Below are 22452 nucleotides of genomic sequence, written 5' to 3' on the forward strand. Positions count from 1 at the left end.
CCTCAAACTCCCAAGAAGCGGGGACTACAGGTGCACGCCACCACACCCAGCTAAGTTTTTGTATTTTAGTAGAGACGGGGGTCTCACCATGTTGCCCAGGCTGGTCTCGAATTCCTGAGCTCAAGCGATCCGCCCGCCTCGGCCTCCCAAAGTGCTGGGATTACAGGCATAAGTCACGGTGCTTGCCCTGGATCCTTCTAACTGGTCCCCCTTTGAGTATTCCAAGTTTCTTCACATTCCAAGATTAGGATTGGACAGTGATAATGTAAAGGGCTCAAAAAGTTTTTGCACTCTTCAAAATAATTTTTTTAAAGTCTACTGGCACAAATACACAAATAAATACATATAGCACTGCGTGATTTACATTATGCCAATAATTCCTTGTACCGTGACCTATGTATATGGTTGAGTCCTCTTAGGACCACTAGGGGGCTCTGCTAGAAGGGTTTATATAATTTATGTCAGCCCACTTAGGCGAAATGTTTTGGGATGATGTTTTAGAATTCTGAACTCTTAAAACTTTAAAGAGATAATCTAATCCAGTTTTCTCATTTCGTAGACGAGGAAATAAAAGCCGGCAAGACAGCTGCCATGGGAGAGACTGGAATTTTAAAATCTCCTCTTGGTTCCTGGGGCAGGAGTTTAAGAAATTCTTTTGCCGTGTGCCTCCACTGATTCACCTCCATTGGCTATTTCCGTGTTTGCCACCACAATTTTAATTACTTTTGGTAAGACCATGTATTTGTGATTTTTTTTTTTTTTTTTTTTGAGACAGAGTCTCGCTCTGTCGCCCAGGCTGGAGTGCAGTGGCCGGATCTCAGCTCACTGCAAGCTCCGCCTCCCAGGTTCACGCCATTCTCCTGCCTCAGTCTCCGGAGTAGCTGGGACTACAGGCACCCGCCACCTCGCCCGGCTAGTTTTTTGTATTTTTTTAGTAGAGACGGGGTTTCACCGTGTTAGCCAGGATGGTCTCCATCTCCTGACCTCGTGATCTGCCCGTCTAGGCCTCCCAAAGTGCTGGGATTACAGGCTTGAGCCACCGCGCCCGGCCTTTGTGATATTTTTATAATAGATATTTTACTGATTGGCTAGGTGAAGGAAGTGCATGAAGTATAAACTTCTAAAATGACACCCTTATTACTCGTTCCAAAATGTTCTATTCAAAATGTTTCTCAGTACCAAACCATTATTACTATGCACCTTAGAAACCACTTTCTTTTTAAAAAATTACTATCTTTAGAGAGAGGATTTCACCATGGGGCTCAGGCTGGTCTCCAACTCCTGGGCTCAAGTGATCTGCCCCCACTAGGTCTCCCAAAGTGCTGGGATTACAGGCATAAACCACCGCGCCCGACCAGAAACCACTTTCAAACTTACTTTCTACTTAAAATATTTTACACTTTTTGTTTTGTTTTGTTTTGTTTGAGACATAAACTTGCTCTGTGGCCCAGGCTGTATGTAGTGCAGTGGCGCGATCTCGCTCACTGCAACCTGCGCCCCCCAGGTTCAAGCGATTTTCCTGCCTTAGCCTCCAGAATAGCTGGGATTACAGGCGCCTGCCACCACACCTGGCTGATTTTTGTATTTTTAGTAGAGACGGGGTTTCACTATGTTGGCCAGGCTGGTCTCGGACTCCTGACCGCAAGCGATCCGCCGCGCCAGCAAAAGCGTTTTACTTTTATCTGTACTCATTTACTCATTCAATATTTATAGAGTGCCTACTATCACCAAGCACCTTTGTAGGCCTAGGTTTACAGAAATAAGGCTCCCCCTCCCCCATCCCAGTCCCCTGAAGGGCACTATAATTGTTTCTATTTCTCCAGTTTTCAATTTAATACATATGAATTTTCACATGCTTCAGTTCAGTGGTTCTCATAGTGTGGTCCCCGAACCAGCACCAACAGCAGCAGCAACTGGGAGACTTGTTAGAAACGCAGTCTTAGGCCTACCCCACGCTCTAGGGATGGGCACAGGAGTGAGTGTGTGTGTGTGGTGTGTGTCTGTGTGTGTGTGTGTGTCAAGCTCGGTATTAAATAGGTCAAAGATCAACATCTGACTTCTAAACCCACCCTCAGGCCTCTCCACGGAGTACCTGTCTCAAACCCAATCTGATCCAACAATAACCAGCCTTAATTCAATAATCTGTGCTACCTGAGATGATGGGAATAATCGTGGTACTATAAATGTTGCAGAACAAAAACGACTGCAGTGGATTTTCTGGAGCTACACCAACTGAAAATGGGCCGGACCGAGATCCGCGAGAGCGTTTTCCTGCGCTAGACACGGCGTTCAGCCTCCGGGTTCCGGGGTCTAGCTGAGTCAGGGCGGCGTTCCAGCCGAGTGCGGCTTCGGGAACTCGTTCGGCTGCGCCCGAACCTTCGGTCAGAGGCCAGCGCTGGAAGCCCCGACCACAGCACCCGGGTTTAAACAGGAGCGGAGGCGCCGGGTAGGACCGGGCGGGCCGGCTAGGGCCGGCCAACTTGGAAGCCGCGCCCTCGCGGCCCCAGACGCCGGCAGGGCGGAGCCACGCGGCCGCAGCCCCAGCCGAGACGCGAGCTCGTGGCTCGGGCGTATGGGGGCTACAACGGGAGCGGCTGCGCCGCCCGGCCGGGTCAGCGTCGTGCGCATGCGCCGACCCGGCGCCATTTTGGTGGCCGGGCGCGGAGGTGATTCCACACTGAGGCGAGCGCGGCGGCCGGGGTGGTAGTGGCAGTGTTCGTGTGCTCGGGTCTGAATCGCCGGGGGAGGAGGCGGTGGAGGAAGAGGTGGCGGCGGTGGCGGTGGTCGTAGCGGTGGCGGAGGAGGCGGGTACGAATCAGCTGCGGGCGGAGACATGGCCAACATCGCGGTGCAGCGAATCAAGCGGGAGTTCAAGGAGGTGCTGAAGAGCGAGGAGGTCAGAAATGAACTCCCGGATATCCCCCATCTCTGCCTGGAGCGGGAGGGTCCTCCCAGCTGCGACCCCGAAATCCCCGGTAGTCCTTGGGTGGCCCTCCTTGCGGCCGCCCTTCTGCCTGTGAGGAAGCAGCAGTGTTCCCCTCCTCCTTCCGCCGCCTTCCCCTCCCCTCCCAGAGCGCTAGGATGAACCGTCTCGCGGGCGGGTGGTATGGGGTGGAACACGGTTTGGAAAGCTGATGGACAAGGGGGAGATCCTCGGAGGGATGGAAGCTTACGAGAGAACCCGAGGCGGTGGCCACAGCTGGAAATCTGGCTGTGGGGTGGGGAGGGAGCAGGCCGAGCCTGAGAAAACCCGGGAAGTGGGTTGGGGGAAGGGGAAAGGTGGTAACTGGATCCGAAGAGCAGTACTGCTCAAAGGCCTACACTTTTGAGGGTATTCGGGGTTATTGCCTGTCAGGCCTTCACTGTTCTTTTCGTAGGGGAGGAGCGGTGAGTCCAAAGGTATTGATTAGAAAGGAAGGACATTCAGAGTTAGTCCTTCTTAGTTGGGTGTTAGGAGTTAAAGGGAGACAGAATACTGTCTTATTTGGTGGCGGGGGTAAGGGAATTTTCACCTGAGTTAGCAGGTTAATTCCAAATGAGATAATTATCTCTTTTCCACTTAACCCCCAAATTCCTAGGCCTCATTTTTATTGACATCACAATCTTTTTTGAGTGAGCAAAGGCGAGGTGTTTGGTGTATTAAAGACATGTAAATACTTTTAGTTACGAAAAAAAAATGGAATGTATGAGTAGCTTATTTCAAAATATTGTTTACAAGTTACCGATCAGAGAGACTGTCCTAAATGCCTCTGTGACTCGTGTTGTGCCACGAAACTTCATTATGATGTCCTTCATAGGTAACTTGATTCTTACTTTTGAAAAGTAGACCTATTAAAAATGTGAGATTTCACCAGATTAATACATTATTTCATCTCCTTATTAAGTGAGTAGATTTATCACGACTTAACAGATTTTCAAAAAAATTGCCTGTCGTTGCTCTTAAGTCCTGCAGAATTTATATACATTAGTACTACGTTTATTTATGTAAGATATTCACAATGCTCTAGTAATTTGACTCAAAATTATGCAAGTGTTAGTACAGTTTGTCGTACCAAGATGAACAAGAATGCCAGATTGTCTTCCCCACATGAATTAAACAAAAAGTAGTACAGAAAATGATTATTTTCAAGATTCACATACCATTATTGAATATATCATTGCTATTTGTGTTTTTCTTTTACGGTTAGTACTTTGATAGTGTCAATAATGATTTGTGAAATTCAGCATTCTAAATATGTGATGAGTATACATGGAGAAAAATTACTTAAAATTCAAAAATGACAACAGACTTATTGAAAGTAGTAGTATGTAAGTCATGATCGGTTTTACAGAGCATGTGTATGAACTCTGACCTCTCTGTTCATATGCCAAAACTCTGAATGGAAGGATGACTTTGTATTTTGTGGTACAATGCAGAAAGAGTCAATAAGTGTCTGTACTGATACAGTGAAACAGCAATTTTAACTTATTTAATATGAAAATGTATTCCAGGTTAGTTGACATACATACTCCTAATGAAAGATAGCAGCTAATATTGTTGCCAACAATCTAAAACATTTCTTGTTTAATAAGGTTGTACAAGCTTGAAACTTAATAGACTTTTAGTGCTTTATTTTCTGTTACAAGTGGTAAGTTACTGCCTTGGTAATTAATATGGTCTCTTTGCTTTTTATGAGTTGACTTTTCACTGTGAGATACTTAGTACTTAAGTTGAAGATGACCAGAAATACTTGTATTGCTCTCTAGTAATGCATATTGTTAAAAAAACAAAACAAAAAAAAAAAAAACACTGCTCTTTATACGTAAGGGATGATGAAGCCTTACTTCAGATAAGCATCAAAAGTGTTTCAGAAGAAGAAAACAGGAAATGCAGACAGGTTTTTTGTTTGTTTGTTTTGTTTTGTTTTGTTTAGAACAGTACCTGTATAAATATGGAAGGAAACTTCTTTTGGGAAAATCAGTTGCAAAGAACTTTTAGGAAAGAGTCACATCATTTAATCTTGCAATAAATATAACCAATAAATAGCTTATTTTCGCCAGTATTTTTTGATATTTTAGTAGCCCCAGTTCTATAAGTGGATTGTTATTTTCAACTCAGTGAAGACTTGTAGTATAGTCCATGTATTTCCTTTTTAAGGGTGTAAATCCAGTCTTTTGAATGGCTGATCAAATAAGTATTTCATCATGTCACTTTTTTCGTAAATCTGCACTTTACCAAAGTTTATTTCATGTGCTTGTATGCTTGCGTTTACTAAGAACACTGGTTGATTTAAGGACTTTTTGGGGTGGCCTTGTAAGTGCCTTTGTAAAGATAGCTGATGCTTACTGGATTCTGGTTATGAGAGATTATAAGTGACCATTCTTAGAGGGTGTTAATTAAAATACAGCCAACAAGATAAATGTGAAAAACAAGATGCAGAATAGTGTGGAAGAGGCCACCATTTGTGTTAAAAAGAGGGGAATATGTGTATTTGTCTGTATAGGCAAAAGGTTTCACAAGAAATTGGTAAAATTGATTGCTTTCTGTGTAGAAGGATTGGGTCTCTGGGGCATGGAGTATAGATATTTTTTGAATTTTGTGTCATACGAATGTGATTTACTCAAAGGCACCAGTTGGCCTCTTTCCCTTAAGACAGTGTTTGGAAATTTGTCAGATGTTTCTTTTTATTTATTAATATTTATTTTATTTGTTTTAGATGTTTGTTTTTAAATACGAGTGTGAATTTTAAGCAGTTTTAAATAATATTCCAAAGTTGTTAGGCATGGAATATTGATGTAAAGTACATTTTATAATTTATGAGTAGGATTACGTTTTATAATTTATGAGTAGGATTACATAAGTAAATTGTTGATTGTGAGGATATAAACCCATAATCAATGTTTTATTCATAGGTTGTATTATTTACTATTAGTTATTGCTGCTGTTAATAACTAGTTGTCATTTGTAGAATGGCTAGTTGTTCTTAGTGTCGTTTGTTTATACGTTATTGCTAATTCTTTTTTTTTTTTTTTGAGACAGAGTCTTGCTCTGTCACCCAGGCTGGAGTGCAGTGGCCAGATCTCAGCTCACTGCAAGCTCCGCCTCCCGGGTTCACACCATTCTCCTGCCTCAGCCTCCCGAGTAGCTGGGACTACAGGCCCCGCCACCTCGCCCGGCTAGTTTTTTGTATTTTTAGTAGAGACGGGGTTTCACCGTGTTAGCCAGGATGGTCTCGATCTCCTGACCTCGTGATCCGCCTGTCTCGGCCTCCCAAAGTGCTGGGATTACAGGCTTGAGCCACCGCGCCCGGCCTGCTAATTCTTAAGAACAGTTCTTTAGATTTTCTGTTTCCTAGATGAGAAAATAGAGATTTAGAGAAGTTAAATTATTTGTTTGCAAACACAGAGCTTGGGATTTGGATCTAGGTCTGCTTGTGTTCTTATTGTACCACGCTGTCATGACTCGCCAAGGATAGGCATGCTTTTAATTAACTTAAAAAATCGAGCCTGGTTTGTATTACTGGTTAAAGGATTTAAACACAGTTTAATTTGCTAGTTTAAACTCATTGAAATAAGTGTTACCTATAATTAGCTTTAAGATTTACTTGAATTTCTTTCTTTTCTTTTTTTTTCTTTTGAGAAGGAATCTCGCTATCTTGCCCAGGCTGGAGTGCAGTGGTGCCATCTCAGCTCACTACAACCTCTGCCTCCCAGGTTCTACAGATTCTCCTGCCTTAGCCTCCCGAGTAGCTGGGGTTACAGGTGTCCACCACCACGCCCAGCTAATTTTTGTGTTTTTAGTAGAGACGACATTTCACCATGTTAGCCAGGCTGGTCTCGAACTCCTAACTTCAAGTGATCCGCCTGTCTTAGCCTCCCAAAGTGCTGGGATTACAGGCGTGAGCCACCACACCCAGCCAGATTTACTTGAATTTCAACATACAGAATATTTTAAAATTTGAAACTTGATGAAATAAAACACCCTTAAATCAGTTCACTTACTCTTGTTGGTCTTATGCTGTATGGCACCTGTTGGTTTTTCATGTTGTAATTGCACTTTGGTAACATTTTCTTTCTTTCTTTCTTTCTTTTTTTTTTTTTTGTTGAGATAGTTTTGCTTTTGTTGCCTAGGCTGTAGTGCAATGGCGTGATCTCAGCTCACTGCAACCTCCGCCTCCCGGGTTCAAGCAATTCTCCTGCCTCAGCCTTATGAGTAGCTGGGATTACAGGCATGTGCCCCCATGCCTGGCTAATTTTGTATTTTTAGTAGAAGCGAGGTTTCTCCATGTTGGTCAGGCTGGTCTTGAACTCCTAACCTCAGGTGATCTGCCTGCCTCGACCTCTCAAAGTGCTGGGATTACAGGAGTGAGCCACTGCGCCTGGCCAACATTTTCTGGTCTCATAGGGCGTGTTTAAATCTATGGCATAAACAAATTGGTTTCATGAAAATTACTATAGTACATTAAGTTTTCGTTCATCATTTAAATAGATTTTTGTATCTGTTTTCCTTTAAAATTTTAATGTATTTGATCTAGCTTGATCTAGATTATTCTATAATAAAAGTAGTTGTAAATCTCTAAAAGTAAGCCTTTTGATTTCTGTAGATCATGGGTTTTTTAACCTTGGCACCATTGATATTTTGGGCAGATAGTTATTTGTTGAGTGGCTCTCCCGTGCATTGTGGGATGTTTAGCAATATCCCTGACCTCTACCAGTATATCCAGGTAGCACCGCAAACCCCCAGTCTGTGTCCCCACTATCTCTTCTTGCTGGATGCATTAACTAAAAATGTCCCCAGACTGCCATATGTTGAGAACTATGTAGACAAAACTTTTTTGATACAGAGTCTTGCTCAGTCACCCAGGCTGGAGTGCAGTGGCACGATCTCAGCTCACTGCAACCTCTATCTCCTGGGCGCAAGCCATTCTCCTGCCTCAGGCTCCCGAGTAGCTTGGATTACAGGCGCCCACCACCATGCCCTGTTAATTTTTTAATTTTTAGTAGAGACGGGGTTTCACCATGTTGGCCAGGCTGGTCTGACAAAACTCTTTAAAAGAGTATTTATGGGCCAGGTGGGGTGGCTTATGCCTGTAATCCAGCATTTTAGGAGGCTGAGGCTCGATTGAGGCCAGGAGTTCAAGACCAGCCTGGGCAACATAGTGAGACTTTGTTACTACTAACATTTTTAAAAAATCAGCCAGGCCCGGTGGTATGTGCCCATAGTGGCAGCTACTTGGGAGGCCGAGGCTGGAGGATGCTTGAGCCCATGAGGTCAAAGCTGCAGTGAATTGTGATCATGTGACCACACTCTAGCCTGGGCAGCAGCAAGACCCTGTCTCAAAAATGAAAAAAGAAAATAATTCCTGGCTATTTATTAATTATATAAGAAGAACATAGCCAGGCGCAGTGGCTCACGCCTGTGATCCCAGCACTTTGGGAGGCGAGGCAGGTGGATCACGAGGTCAGGAGAGCAAGACCATCCTGGCCGACATGATGAAACCCCGTCTCTACTGAAAATACAAAAATTAGCTGGGCATGGTGGCATGGGCCTGTAGTCCCAGCTACTCGGGAGGCTGAGGCAGGAGAATTATTTGAACCGGGGAGATGGAGGTTGCAGTGAGCCGAGATGGCACCACTGTACTCCAACCTGGCAACATAGCAAGGCTCTGTCTCCAAAAAAAAAAAAAAGAATACTTTGAGACAACTAACTGTATCAGATGTGTAAGATAATTTATCTAAAGAATAAATGGGGCCGGGCGCGGTGGCTCAAGCCTGTAATCCCAGCACTTTGGGAGGCCGAGACGGGCGGATCACAAGGTCAGGAGATCGAGACCATCCTGGCTAATACGGTGAAACCCCGTCTCTACTAAAGAATACAAAAAACTCGCCGGGTGACGAGGCGGGCGCCTGTAGTCCCAGCTACTTGGGAGGCGGAGGCAGGAGAATGGCGTGAACCTGGGAGGCGGAGCTTGCAGTGAGCTGAGATCCGGCCACAGCACTCCAGCCTGGGTGACAGAGCCAGACTCCGTCTCAAAAAAAGAATAAATGGACCCAGACAGTAAAGACACAAAAAATATATACTGGCTTTGAATGTTTTACTTTTAAAACTTTTAAGTTTGTTCCCCCTTTTTAATGTTTTTCTGTTAAAATTTCTCCCTTTTGATTTTAATAAAAAGATAAAATTCTCTACCAAAAATGAATGTAATGAGAATTTGAATAGTTGTTTAAGACTAGAGGCAGGCGTGGTGGCTCACATCTGTAATCACAGCACTTTGGGAGGCTGAGGCAGGAGAATTGTTTGAGTCTGGGACGTCAAGGCTGCAGTGAGCGGTGATTGTGCCACTGTACACTGTACTCCAGCCTGGGTGACGGAGCAACACACTGTCTCCAAGTAAAGAGTAGAAAAGTGGTTTTTAAAGTTTTTATTTTCATTTTGTTTTTCAAAAGTGTTTTTGAAAGTTATGCAAGTTACAGTTTTATGTAATATTTAAATAGTATTTTTTATGGGTTCTGAAATGGGTTGAGCAAGGAAAGCCTATAGATTGGATTAAAAAAAATAAAAGTCTGTGCAGGTAATATGTTTGGGGTGAATTCCTTGTTTACACTGTTACAAAGACTTTGAGCTCTGTCCATTGGGCGTAGCTTTAGACACATCTGGGCTCCCCTAGCTTCTTCCCTTTTTATTTGTTTTTTGTTTGTTTGTTTGTTTTGAGACAGAGTCTCACTGTCACCAAAGCTAGAATGCAGTGGCGTGATCACAGCTCACTGCAGCCTCTAACTCCCCAGGCTTAGGTGATCCTCCTACCTCAGCCTTCCAAGTAGCAGGGACTAAAGGCATCTGCCACCATGCCCAGCTAATTTTTATTTTTATTTTTTTATTTTATTTATTTATTTTTTGAGACGGAGTCTCGCTCTGTTGCCCAGGCTGGAGTGCAGTGGCTGGATCTCAACTCACTGCAAGCTCCGCCTCCCGGGTTCACGCCATTCTCCTGCCTCAGCCTCCGGAGTAGCTGAGACTACAGGCGCCTGCCACCTCGCCCGGCTAGTTTTTTGTAGTTTTTAGTAGAGACGGGGTTTCACCGTGTTAGCCAGGATGGTCTCGATCTCCTGACCTCGTGATCTACCCGTCTAGGCCTCCCAAAGTGCTGGGATTACAGGCTTGAGCCACCGCGCCCGGCCTTGCCCAGCTAATTTTTGTAATTTTTTGTAGAGTCGAGGTTTCACCATGTTGCCCAGGCTGGTCTCGAACTCCTGGGCTCAAGTGATCCTCCCGCCTTGGCCACCTAAAGTGCTGGGATTGCAGACGTGAGCCACCATGCTTGGCCTGTCATCCCTTCTTAAAAACTATACACTTTTTTTTTTTTTTTTTTTTTTTTTTGAGACGGAGTATCCCTCTGTCGCCCATGCTGGAGTACAATGGCGCCATCTCGGCTCGCTGCAACCTCTGCCTCCTGGGTTCAAGCAATTCTCCTGTCTCAGCCTCCTGAGTAGGTGGGATTACAGGCGTGTGCCACCATGCCTGGCTATTTTTTTTTTTTTTTTTTTTTTGTACTTCTTGTATTTTTAGTAGAGACGGGTTTCACCATATTGGCCAGGCTGGTCTCGAACTCCTGACCTTGTGATCTGCCGCCTTGGCCTCCCAAAGTGCTGGGATTACAGGCGTGAGCCACCCCACCTGGGCTTTTTGTTTTTTTTTTTTTTTTTTTTTTTTTGAGACAGAGTCTCGCTCTGTCGTCCAGGCTGGAGTATGGTGGCACAATCTCAGCTCACCACAGTCTCTGCCTCCCGGATTCAAGCGACCTTCATGCCTCAGCCTCCTGAGTAGCTGGTATTACAGTTGCACCCTACCACGCCCAGCTAATGTTTTGTATTGTTAGTCGAGACAGGGTTTTACCATGTTGGCCAGGCTGATCTTGAACACCTGACCTCAAGTGATCCAACTGCCTCGGCCTCCCAAAGTGCTGGGATTACAGGCATGAGCCACCACTGCCCAGCCAAGACTATATACTCTTATTTCCCAGTGAATACATTATTGACAGTTTTTGAAAATATTGACTATAGCCCCAAAAGGCTTAACTGGTTGGAGATACAGGGCAGACAAAGGATAGATAAAAATGGTAGGGGCAAAGAGTAAATACTATGGGATTCTAAGGGTATCTGTATGAGAGAGATTCCTTTTTGTTGTTGTTTTGTTTTGTTTTTGAGACGGAGTCTCGGCTCTGTCACCCAGCCTGGGGTGCAGTGTCTCGATCTTACTCACTGCAACCTTCGCCTCCCAGGTTCAACCAATGCCTCAGCCTCCGGAATGGCTGGAGTCCTGGGATTACAGGCATGCGCCACCCTGCCCAGCTAATTTTTTTTTTTTTTTTGAGACAGAGTCTCGCTCTGTCGCTCAGGCTGGAGTGCAGTGGCGCAATCTCAGCTCACTGCAGGCTCTGCCTGCCGGGTTCACGCCATTCTCCTGCCTCAGCCTCCCGAGTAGCTGGGACTACAGGCGCCCATGACCACGCACAGCTAATTTGTTGTATTTTTTTAGTAGAGATGGGATTTCACTGTGTTAGCTAGGATGGTCTCGATCTCCTGACCTCATGATCAGCCTGCCTTGGCCTCCCAAAGTGCTGGGATTACAGGTGTGACCCACCGTGCCCAGCCACTACACCCAGCTAATTTTTGTAGTTTTAATAGAGGCAGGGTTTCGCTATATTGGCCAGGCTGGTCTCAAACTCCTGACCTCAGATGATCTGCCTGCCTCGGCCTCCCAAAGTGCTGGGCTTACTTGGTGAGCCACCATGCCTGGCATGCCTGGACTCTTTTTTTTTTTTTTTTCAGATGGAATCTCGCTCTGTCACCCTGGCTGGAGTCCAGTGGCATGATCCAAGCTCACTGCAGCCTCCGCCTCCCAGGTCAAGCGGTTCTCCTGCCTCAGCCTCCCAAGTAGCTGGGACTACAGGCGCACCCCACCATGCCCAACTAGTTTTTTATATTGTTATTAGAGACAGGGTTTTATGATGTCAGCCAGGCTGATCTCAAACTCCTGACCTCGAGTGATCCACCTGCCTCGCTCTCCCAAAGTGATGAGATTACAAGTGTGAGCCACTATGCCCAGCCAAGACTATGTACTCTTATTTCCCAGTGAATACATTATTGACAGTTATTGAACATGTTGACCACAGCCCCAAAAGGCTTACTGGTTGGAGATACAGGACAGACAAAGGATAGATTAAAAATGGGAGGGGCAAAGAGTAAATTCTTTGGGATTCTGAGAGTATTTGAATGAGGGAGGTTCTTTTTTGTTTTTGTTTTGTTTTGAGTCAGAATCTCTGTCGCTCAGCCTGGAGTACAGTGGCTTAATCTCGGCTCAGTGCAACCTCTACCTCCTGGCTTCAAGTGATTCTCAGGCCTCAGCCTCCAAAATGGTTGGAATCACAGGCATGCACCACCACACCCGGCTAATTTTTTGTAATTTTAGTGGAGACTGGATTTCACTATGTTGGCCAGGCTGATCTCACAATCCTGACCTCAGGTGATCTGGCTGTCTTGGCCTCCCAGAGTGCTGGGCTTACACGCATGAGCCACCCGACCTGGAGTTTTTTTGTTTGGTTTTGTTTGAGATGGAATCTCACTCTCTCACCCAGGCTGGAGTGCGGTGGCGTGATCTCGCCTCACTGCAGCTTCTGCTTCCCAGGTCAGGTAGTTCCACTGCTTGACCCAGTAGCTGGGATTATAGGCACGTGCCACCACACCCAGCTAATTTTCCTATTTTTAGTAGAGACGGGTTTCTAGCCAGGCTGGTCTCGAACTCCTGATCTCAGGTGATCCGCCTGCCTTGGCTTCTCAAAGTGCTGGAATTACAGGCGTGAGCCATCATGCCCGGCCTGTATGACTGTATGAGGGGGGTTCTTGAGCTAGGTGCTTTGTTGTTGTTGTTGTTGTTGTTGTTGTTGTTGTTGTTGTTGAGACGGGGTCTCCCTCAGTTGCCCAGGGGCACAGTCATAGCTCACTGCAGCCTTGACCTCCTGGGTTCTAGCAAGCCTTCCACCTCGGCCTCCTGAGTAGCTGGGACTACAGGTACGTGCCGCCACACCCAGCTAATTTTTACTTTTTGTAGAGATGGGGTCTCACTTTGTTGCCCAGGCTGTCTTGAACTCCTGGCTTCACACAGTCCTTCTGCCTCAGCTTCCCAAAGTGCTGGGATTATAGGCATGAGCCACCTCACCCAGCCTTCTTGAGCTGAGTTCTAGAGGAAAGTTAAGACTGACCTCAAATTTCAGGAGACAGTCCCAAAGGAATTCTGGTAATATTGCCGTTCTTTTGTTTTTTTTTCTCCTCTGAGACAGAGTTTTGCTCTTGTTGCCCAGGCTGGAGTGCAATGGCGCAATCTCGGCTTATTGCAACCTCTGCCTCCTGGGTTCAAGCGATTCTCCTGCCTCAGCCTCCTGAGTAGCTGGGATTACAGGCATGCACCACCAAGCTCAGCTAATTTTGTATTTTTAGTAGAAACCGAGTTTCTCATGGTGGTCAATCAGGCTGTTCTTGAACTCCCGAACTCAGATGATCTGCCAGCTTTGGCCTCCCAAAGTGCTGGGATTGCAGGTGTGAGCCACCACGCCTGGCTGAAATTCTTAAGTAAATAAACTTTTCTCTAGGCACATGAATTGGAACTATGGAACAAAGAGATTATTGATACAATTATTCAAGAAACACATTTACATATTTAGAACAGAAAGGTTGCACAGCTCTTATATACTCAAACATAGTTGTAGAGTTAGATCATGTTCTTAACTTTCTTCATAGTTACCTTTTGGGGAGGAAAACCACCCTTTTTCATATCAAAGTAAAACGTGTACATAATAAAGTGTGACTGGCACCCAAATCAAGAAACAGACCCTTCCCAGTACCATAGGAATCCTCCTTCCTTTCTAGTTACTTTCCTGACTTCTAATAACACAGATTAGTTTTGAGTATGTTTGAGTAAAAGAACAGATGTGAGTATATGTTACGTATTTTAAGTTGGAAAGTTTTCAAAAGATGCTGTTCAAAATCTGTTAAAAATATAGTGTCTTAGAAAATGTACTAAAATGTTTTGAATTTCAGAGCTGAAATAGATCTAGGCCAAACTCCTCATCTATAAAATCAGGAAACTGAGGCCCAAGGAGGTTGATTGTTGCTCAGAGAAACAGCTGGTTAATGGTTGAACCCAGGCTTTTTGCATACCAGTTGAGTCATAATAAGTAGTTGGTTTGTGGGAATATCCTTTTCATAAACGTTAGTATAAAAGCTGACTGCTAATACAACTTTACAGAAGGGGATAACAATGCAGTATTATTTTAATGTGTCTTTTTTTTCCCCCCTCTTAGTATGAGAACTTAAACTTGCCAAGGAGGTAGAGATTTTTAACTCCTGAAGCATAATTTAGTGAAGTTAGCTTAGTAATTAAGAGCATGGGCTTTAGAATTAGATTTGCTTTGAGTCCTGGCTTTTCTTCTTAAAACCTGAAGTACTGGCTCTGTATTTCGATTATCTTTATCTGTAAAAATGTGGGAAGATTAGGGGAGTCTTTACAGTGCTTAGAACAATCTTGGGCCATAATTAAACGGATAGCTGTTAGATGTCAGAATTAGCTATGTTTTCATATTCTGTTGTGCTTATTGTTCATGAATTATAAAGGTATTGTTCAATGGTTTAGTGATTACTGGATGTAAATATGCCTCAAGAAAAGCTCAATATGAGGGCTATAGTACTTCTAATAGTGTATCTTTGTCACCTGTGTGCAAATAATCCATGGGGCTGGTAGCCAAGTAGTCCACCGTTATCTGCAGTTTCATTTTCTGCAGTTTCAGTTACCCGCTGTCAACCATCGTCCAAAAATAAGTGAATATAGTACAATAAGGTATTTGAGAGAGCATATTCACATAATTTTTATTATAGTATGTTATAATTACTCTTTTATTGTTAATCTCTTACTGTGTTTAATTTATAAATTGAACCTTATCATAGGTATGTACATATAGGAAAAAATGTATAGGGTTGGTACTATCTGTGGTTTCAAGCATCCAATAGGGATCTTGGAGTGTGTCCCCTGTGGATAAGAGGGGATATATTAATACAGAGGAATATATGTGGGCTCTGTTCTCCAGATGTGATTTATTTAATCTTTCTTTAGGAGACGGTTATAAATTGGAGAAAAGTTTGTGTTAAAATGTTACCTTCCTGAATGAAAAAGTTTATTTGGGAAACTGTCAAATGATATAGAGATAATGGGATTATTTTGGATTTCTTGATGTGGCTCTGGTTTCCTGAAACTAGACCAAAGAATCTAGATTCTAATCCTATGGTATATAATCTTAGATTCCTTTGCAAATCTCTTCTTCAGTGGGCTTTGGGAGCCAGAAAATAAGTGGTCTCATTCATCTGACATCCATGTTATTCTCTTATGTAAATCTGAAAAGGTGGGAGAACTTTATTTCATTGAAAATGCTGTTTTTGCCGGGCGCGGTGGCTCAAGCCTGTAATCCCAGCACTTTGGGAGGCCGAGACGGGCGGATCACGAGGTCAGGAGATCGAGACCATCCTGGCTAACACGGTGAAACCCCGTCTCTACTAAAAACTACAAAAAACTAGCCGGGCGAGGTAGCGGCGCCTGTAGTCCCAGCTACCCGGGAGGCTGAGGCAGGAGAATGGCGTGAACCCGGGAGGCGGAGCTTGCAGTGAGCTGAGATCCGGCCACAGCACTCCAGCCCGGGTGACAGAGCGAGACTCCGTCTCAAAAAAAAAAAAAAGAAAATGCTGTTTTTTACATTTTTTATTTTTTTAAGGCTAGTCCAACGAAGCAGTGGAAATGGAAAAGGAAAAAAGTCTGTAACTGGTTATGATCAATTAATTGTAAACACCACTACAAAACCCTTTTTTCCTTTCTCTTCCCTTTAGTTCTTTGCTTTTACTCCAAATTCAGAATAACTGCCTACAGTTAAATGCCTACTGTCTGATTGATTGATTGATTTTAAGACACAAGGTCTTGCTCTGTTGCCCAAGTTGGAGTGCAGTGGCAGCAAAGCAAGACCTTACAGCTCACTGTAACCTTGAACTCCTGGACTCAAGGGATCCTCCAGTCTCAGCCTTCCTAGTAGCCACCACACCTGGCTAAATTTTCTTTTTTTAAATATTTTGTGGAGTCGAGGGTCTCACTATATTGCCCAGGCCGGTGTCAGACTCCTGGACTCAAGCAGTCCTCCTGCCTTAGCCTCTCAAAATCCTGGGATTACAGGCATGAGCTACTGCACCCTGCCTGTCTGACATTTTTTATATATGGCAGCTTTATGAGATTGATAGTATTCTTGTTTCACAGATCCAACAGTTGCAGCTGGGAAGAAATTAAGTAGCTTTCTCAGTATCAATAACTTGGTGGTGGGACAGAGGTTTGAAACCAGGTCTCTGCCTCCAAAATATTGGTGGTTTTGGTGGAAAGAGTTACACTCGTATCTGCTGCTTCCTCCCTACATTTTTGAAGATTTTTTTTAAAACTATGAAATACTTTATACTTAGAAATTTTAAAAGTAATACATGAACATCTTTATATCTGTGGTCCATATTTAACAGATTGTAATCTTCTCATACTGTGGGCTAAACTGCCTCTACCCAAATACAGTAAAATATAGAGGTAGAGCTCACTGGATAACTTTTTTCTTATTCCACTTTTTCTTTCTAGGAGTATCTGCTAATGTGAAGCCAGTGTATATTCTTCCCCTTCATATTTTTGTTTTTACTGTTAAAGATAGTATCTCCTGAATTTAAAAATGAAATACTTTTTGCTTTTTTTTAAAGTTTTTTTTTAAAAAAAACAGTTTTTATAGATGATTGTAATGTACATCTCTTGGAAACTTTTTCTCTTAGCATTATATTTTAAAGATCTGTGATGGTGCATGTTGTGCTAGTTCTCTATATTGTATTCCATGTTAGTTTTTAAAGTTTATTTTTCTATTGATGGCATTTAATTCCAACTTTTAGATAAAAGGATGTACTATACATTTTTACAATTTTTGGGGGGACATATGAGAGTTTTTCTCGGAAGTAGATTTGCAAGATCTGAGCATATTTTCAGCTTCTGCGTGTCTGGATTTTGCTTCATTGTTCTCCAGATGATTGAATCAATTTACATTCCCACTAAAAGAGTTCTGGCCTGGTGCGGTGGCTTACTCCTGTAATCCCAGCACTTTGGGAGGCAGAAGCAGGCGGATCACCTGAGGTCAGGAGTTCCAGACCAGCCTGACCACCACGGAGAAACCCCGTCTCTACTAAAAATACAAAAAATTAGCCAGGCGTGGTGGTGCATGCCTGTAATCCCAGCTACTTGGGAGGCTGCGGTGGGAGAATTGCTTGAACTGGGGAGGCAGAGGTTGCAGTGAGCTGAGATGGTGCCATTACACCCCATCCTGGGCAACAGAGGGAGACTCTGTCTCAGAAAAAAAAAATAGTCACTATTTTTTGTAAGACTGTCTCAGGAAAAAAGGAAAAAAAAAAGTAGTTACTAGAACCCCCCCCTTTTTTTTTGGAGATGGAGTCTCACTCTTGCCCAGGCTGGAGTGCAATAGCGCTGACTTTTTTTTCTTTTTTCTTTTTTCATACTGAGTCTGACTCCATCGCCCAGGCTGGAGTGCAGTGTTGCGATCTCAGTTCACGGCAAGCTCCGCCTCCCGGGTTCACGCCATTCTTCTGCCTCAGCCTACCAAGTAGCTGGGACCACAGGCGCCCGCCACCACGCCCGGCCAATTGTGTGTGTGTGTGTGTGTGTGTGTGTTTTGTTTTTGTTTTTTTTTTGAGTTCGGAGTCTCGCTCTGTCACCCGGGCTGGAGTGCAGTGAGCGGATCTCAGCTCACTGCAAGCACCGCCTCCCGGGTTTACGTCATTCTCCCGCCTCAGCCTCCCGAGTAGCTGGGACTACAGGCGCCCGCCACCTCGACCAGCTAGTTTTTTGTATTTTTTAGTAGAGACGGGGTTTCACCGTGTTAGCCAGGATGGCCTCACTTTCCTGACCTTGAGATCTGCCCGCCTCAGCCTCCCCAAAGTGCTGGGATTACAGGCGTGAGCCACCGCGCCAGGCCTACATTTTTAAGACTTAGATTTTTGTCACTATGATGAATGTGAAATGGTAGTTTATTCTAATTTTTACTTCCCTAGTCAGTAGAGATATTAAGCATATTTTGTGTTTATTGGCCATTAGACTTTTGTAAATTTAGTGTTTAGTCTTTTTTTTTTTTTTAATTGAGACGGAGTCTCGCTTTGTCGCCCAGACTGGAGTGGCAGTGGCACGCAATCTTGGCTCACTGCAACCTCTGCCTCCTGGGTTCAAGCAATTGCCCTGCCTCAGCCTGCCAAGTGGCTGGGATTACAGGCATGCCCCACTAAGCCTGGGTAATTTTGTCTTTCTAGTAGAGATGGGTTTTGCCATATTGGTCACACTGGTCTCGAACTCCTGACCTCAGGTGATCCGCCTGCCTCGGCTTCCCAAAGTGCTGGGATTACAGGCGTGAGCCACCATGCCTGGCCGTGTTTATATTCTTTAACTGCTGTTTTAAAAATTGGGTGGTTTGGCCTGGGTAACAAGAGTGAAATTTCATCTCAAAAAAAAAAAAAAAAAAAAAAAAAAAGGTGGTTTGTAGTTTTCTCCTTGATCTGTAGGATTTTTTTTTTTTTTTTTTTTTTTTTTTTTTTTTTTTGAGACAGTTCTTGCTCTGGAGTAAGGCTAGAGTCTTGCTGGTCTCTTTCTGACCTCAGGCAATCCGCCCATCTCGGCTTCCCAAAGTGTTGGGATTACAGGTGTGAGCCACTGCGCCCGGCCATATTTGTAGGAATTCTTTATGTTATTTATATGATATTGTCTATCTTACATTATGTGGCTTGATTTTTAATTTTGGCTTATCTTTTTTATGCTTTTTTAAAAAATTGTAGTAAAATACACATAACTTAAAATTTATCATCTTAACCATTTTAAATGTTCAGTGGCATTAAGGACATTGTGTACCTATCACCACCATCCATCTCCAGAACTTCTCATCTTGCAAAACTGAAACTCTGTACCCAATATTACTAACTCCCTATTCCCCTACCACCCAACTTCTGGCAGTCACCATTCTACTTTGTATCTCAATCTGTGTGACTGCTCAATCATTCATTATTTGTCCCTTTAAAAAATGAAAAAAAAACTCAGAGTGTGCTTTCTTCATTTTTGTTTAAAACGGAAACTCTGGAAGTTAAAAATAACATTCTTGCCCATGAGCAGCTTCTCTTTTTTTTTTTGAGAGAGAGTCTTGCTCTATTATCACTCAGACTAGAGTGCAGTGGTGCAATCATGGCTCACTGCTGCAACCTCAACCTCCTGGGCTCAAGTGATCTTCCCACCTCATCCTTCCAAGTAGCTGGGACTACAGGTACGCCACCATGGCTGACTAATCTTTGTATTTTTTGTAGAGATGAGGTCTCAGCCCAGGCTGATGTCAAACTCAAGTGATGCTCCCACTTCTGCTTCCCAAAGTTGTGGGATTATATGCATGAGCCACTGCAGCCATCAAACCCCTGTGTTTCTTACAGACACCAGAAAAAGTTTTAGCCGTGTTTTCAACATTGTTCTGCTGTGCTTTGTCCAAGTGAATCTTTATGAGCTGCCTGCCATCCAGTTTCTCTCGCCCACAATTTCACTTGGGTAGACCAAGCCCTCAAGGGTTATGTCATGCACGGCTGTCAGAATAGGGCTCCTGGGACACTTCTGCTTTTTTTGTGTACAGCTTTTCGAGTTGGCTTATGCAGAATTACCCCCTGAGCACATTATTTGTCCTTTTGTGACTGGTTTATTTCATTTAACTATCTTCCTTGTCTTTTATAAGTTTATTTTTTATTTTTATTTATTTATTTTTTTGAGACAGAGTCTTGCCCTGTTGCCAGGCTGGAATGCAGTGGCACGATCTCGGCTCACTGCAACCTCCGACTCCCTGGTTCAAGTGATTCTCCTGCCTCAACCTCCTGAGTAGCTGTGATTACAGGCACATGCCACTACCCCCAGCTAATTTTTTTTTTTTGTATTTTTAGTAGAGATGGGGTTTCACCGTGTTGGCCAGGATGGTCTCAATCTTCTGACCTCGGGATGTGCCCACCTCAGCCTCCCTAAGTGCTGGGATTACAGGTGTGAGGCACCACGCTTGGCCCAGAAGTTTAATTTTTAAGAGAGAGGTCTCACACTCTTACCCAGGATGGAGAGCAATGGTGCGATGATGGCTCTCTGCAGCCCGGAACTCCTGGGCTTAAGTGGTAGCCCAGCCTTCTGAGTAGCTGGGACTACAGGCGTGAGCCAGCACTCTTGGCTAATTTTTAAAAAAATTTTTGTAGAGATGGGAACCTCCTTATGTTACCCAGGCTGATCTTGAACTCTTGGACTCAAGGGATCCTCCCAACTCAGCCTCCCAAAGTGCTAAGATTATAGGTGTGGGCCACCATGCCTATCTACTTTTTTGTATTTTTAGTAGAGATGGGGTTTTTCACCATGTTGGCCAGGCTGGTCTCTGACTTCTGATCTCAAGTGATCCACCCGCCTCAGCTTTCCAAAGTGCTGGGATTACAGGTGTCACCCACTGTGCCTGGCCCAGTTTAATTTTAAAGTAGTCAAATTTTTTCTGGCGTATTTTACTTATTGTTCTCCTTTTTGTCTTACAGATGTTTAGTTTTAAGGTAGTCAGATTTTTATCTTTTCCTACATGGTGCTTTTTTTGCATTTTAAGAAGTCTTTTCCTACTTTGATATTAATAAAGGCATTCTCAGATCCAAGTCGCTGGTTGACCTGACCTCCTGCTCTGGAGACGCTGTGCCGGAGGACCCGTTATTTTATTTTATTATATATTTTTAAAGATATTCTTCTGTATTTGGTTCTTAAAAGTTAATTCATTTTCTTAACTTCTGTACTCAGGTTTCTCTCTCTACCATGTCATATTGAAACTGTTCCTTCAGGCAGTACCTTCCCAATTATCAAATACAGAGTAAGTTCTCGTCATCGTCTATTTTGTACATGTTCCTTCAGCATTTCCGTTTCCATCTTAGAACTCTTCTCCTTTGGTTGCTCTGATATTGCTCTTTTCTGATTTTCCTTCAACCTCTGTTACTGTCCTCATAAAATATTGTCACTGATTTACCTTTCATCCTCCACTTGTCTTTGGAATGTTTGTTTTCTCTTTTTTATTCCTTTTGTTAATACCGTAGGTCAGGTTTTTATATCTCAGGATGGACTATTTATTTATTTGAAATATGGTATTAATCTATCTGTCTGCCTATCTATCTATCTATCTATCTATCTATCTATCTATCTATCTATCAGTCAACCAATCTGTCACCCAGGCTGGGGTGCCGTGGTGTGATCACAGCTCACGCCGCAGTCTTAACCTGCTGGGCTTAAGTGATCCTCCCACCACAGCCTCCCAAGTAGCTGGCGTTTTTTTTTACTTTTTGTGGAGACGGGGTTTTGCCATATTGCCCAGGCTGGTCTCGAACTCCTAGGCTCAAGTGATTCATGAGCCTTAGCCGCCCAGAGTGCTGGGATTATAGGCATGAGCCACTGTGCCCAGCCCAGATAGACTATTTGTATTAAACGTTTCCTGGCTACTTACAGTGGCTTAAGCCTCTAATCTCAACATTTTGGACAGCTGAGGCAAGAAGATTGCTTGAGCCCAGGAGTTTAAGACCGATCTGGGCAACATAGTGAGACCCTGTTTCTACAGAATATTTAAAAAATGAGGCCAGACACGGTGGCTCACGCCTGTAATCCTAGCACTTTGGGAGGCCAAGGCAGGTGGATTGCCTGAGTTCAGGAATTCGATACCATCCTGGGCAACATGGTGAAACCCTGTCTCTACTAAAATACAAAAAATTAGTAGGGCACAGCAGCGTGCACCTGTAATCTCAGCTACTTGTGAAGCTGAGACAGGAGAATCACTTGAACCCAGGAGGCAGAGGTTGCAGTGAGCCAAGATCGTGCCACTGCACTCCAGCCTGGGAGGCAGAGTGAGACTCCATCTCAAGAAAAAAAAAAGCCTGGAGTGGGTGCTGCACATCAGTAGTCCTAACTACTCTGGATGCTGAGGTGGGAGGATCCCTTAAGCCTGGGAGATCGAGGCTGCAGTGAACTTTGACTTTGCCACTGCACTTTACAGAGCCAAAGACCCTGTCTTTAAAGAATAAAATAGAATAAAAGTTTGCTTATGTATACTTATTTTTCTGCCTTCAGTCTCTCTCAGCTTTTCTTTCTTTCATTTTTTTTTTTTAAGACGGACTCTCACTTTATTGCCCAGGCTGGAGAGCAGTGGAGCGCTCGCGGCTCATTGCAACCTCCATCTCCCGCGTTCAAGCAATTCTGCCTCAGCCTCCGCAGTAGCTGGGATTACAGACGCATGTCACCACGCCCGGCTAATTTTTGTGTTTTTAGTACAGACAGGGTTT

General features: G+C 44.0%; 1 protein-coding gene across 1 annotated transcript in view; it reads left to right on the forward strand.

The window, feature by feature from the left end:
* Positions 1-2551: 2551 nt before the first annotated feature.
* UBE2K (ubiquitin conjugating enzyme E2 K) overlaps positions 2552-22452 on the forward strand; it is an 85451-nt gene continuing 65550 nt past the window's right edge. Inside the window, exon 1 of the mRNA XM_010384547.2 lies at positions 2552-2896. Coding sequence (XP_010382849.1) covers positions 2834-2896 — 63 coding nt within the window. The 5' untranslated portion in view covers positions 2552-2833. The remainder of the gene's footprint in view (positions 2897-22452) is intronic.

Source organism: Rhinopithecus roxellana, chromosome 2 (genome assembly GCF_007565055.1).
Source record: "Rhinopithecus roxellana isolate Shanxi Qingling chromosome 2, ASM756505v1, whole genome shotgun sequence".
Classification (NCBI taxonomy): Eukaryota; Metazoa; Chordata; class Mammalia; order Primates; family Cercopithecidae; genus Rhinopithecus; species Rhinopithecus roxellana.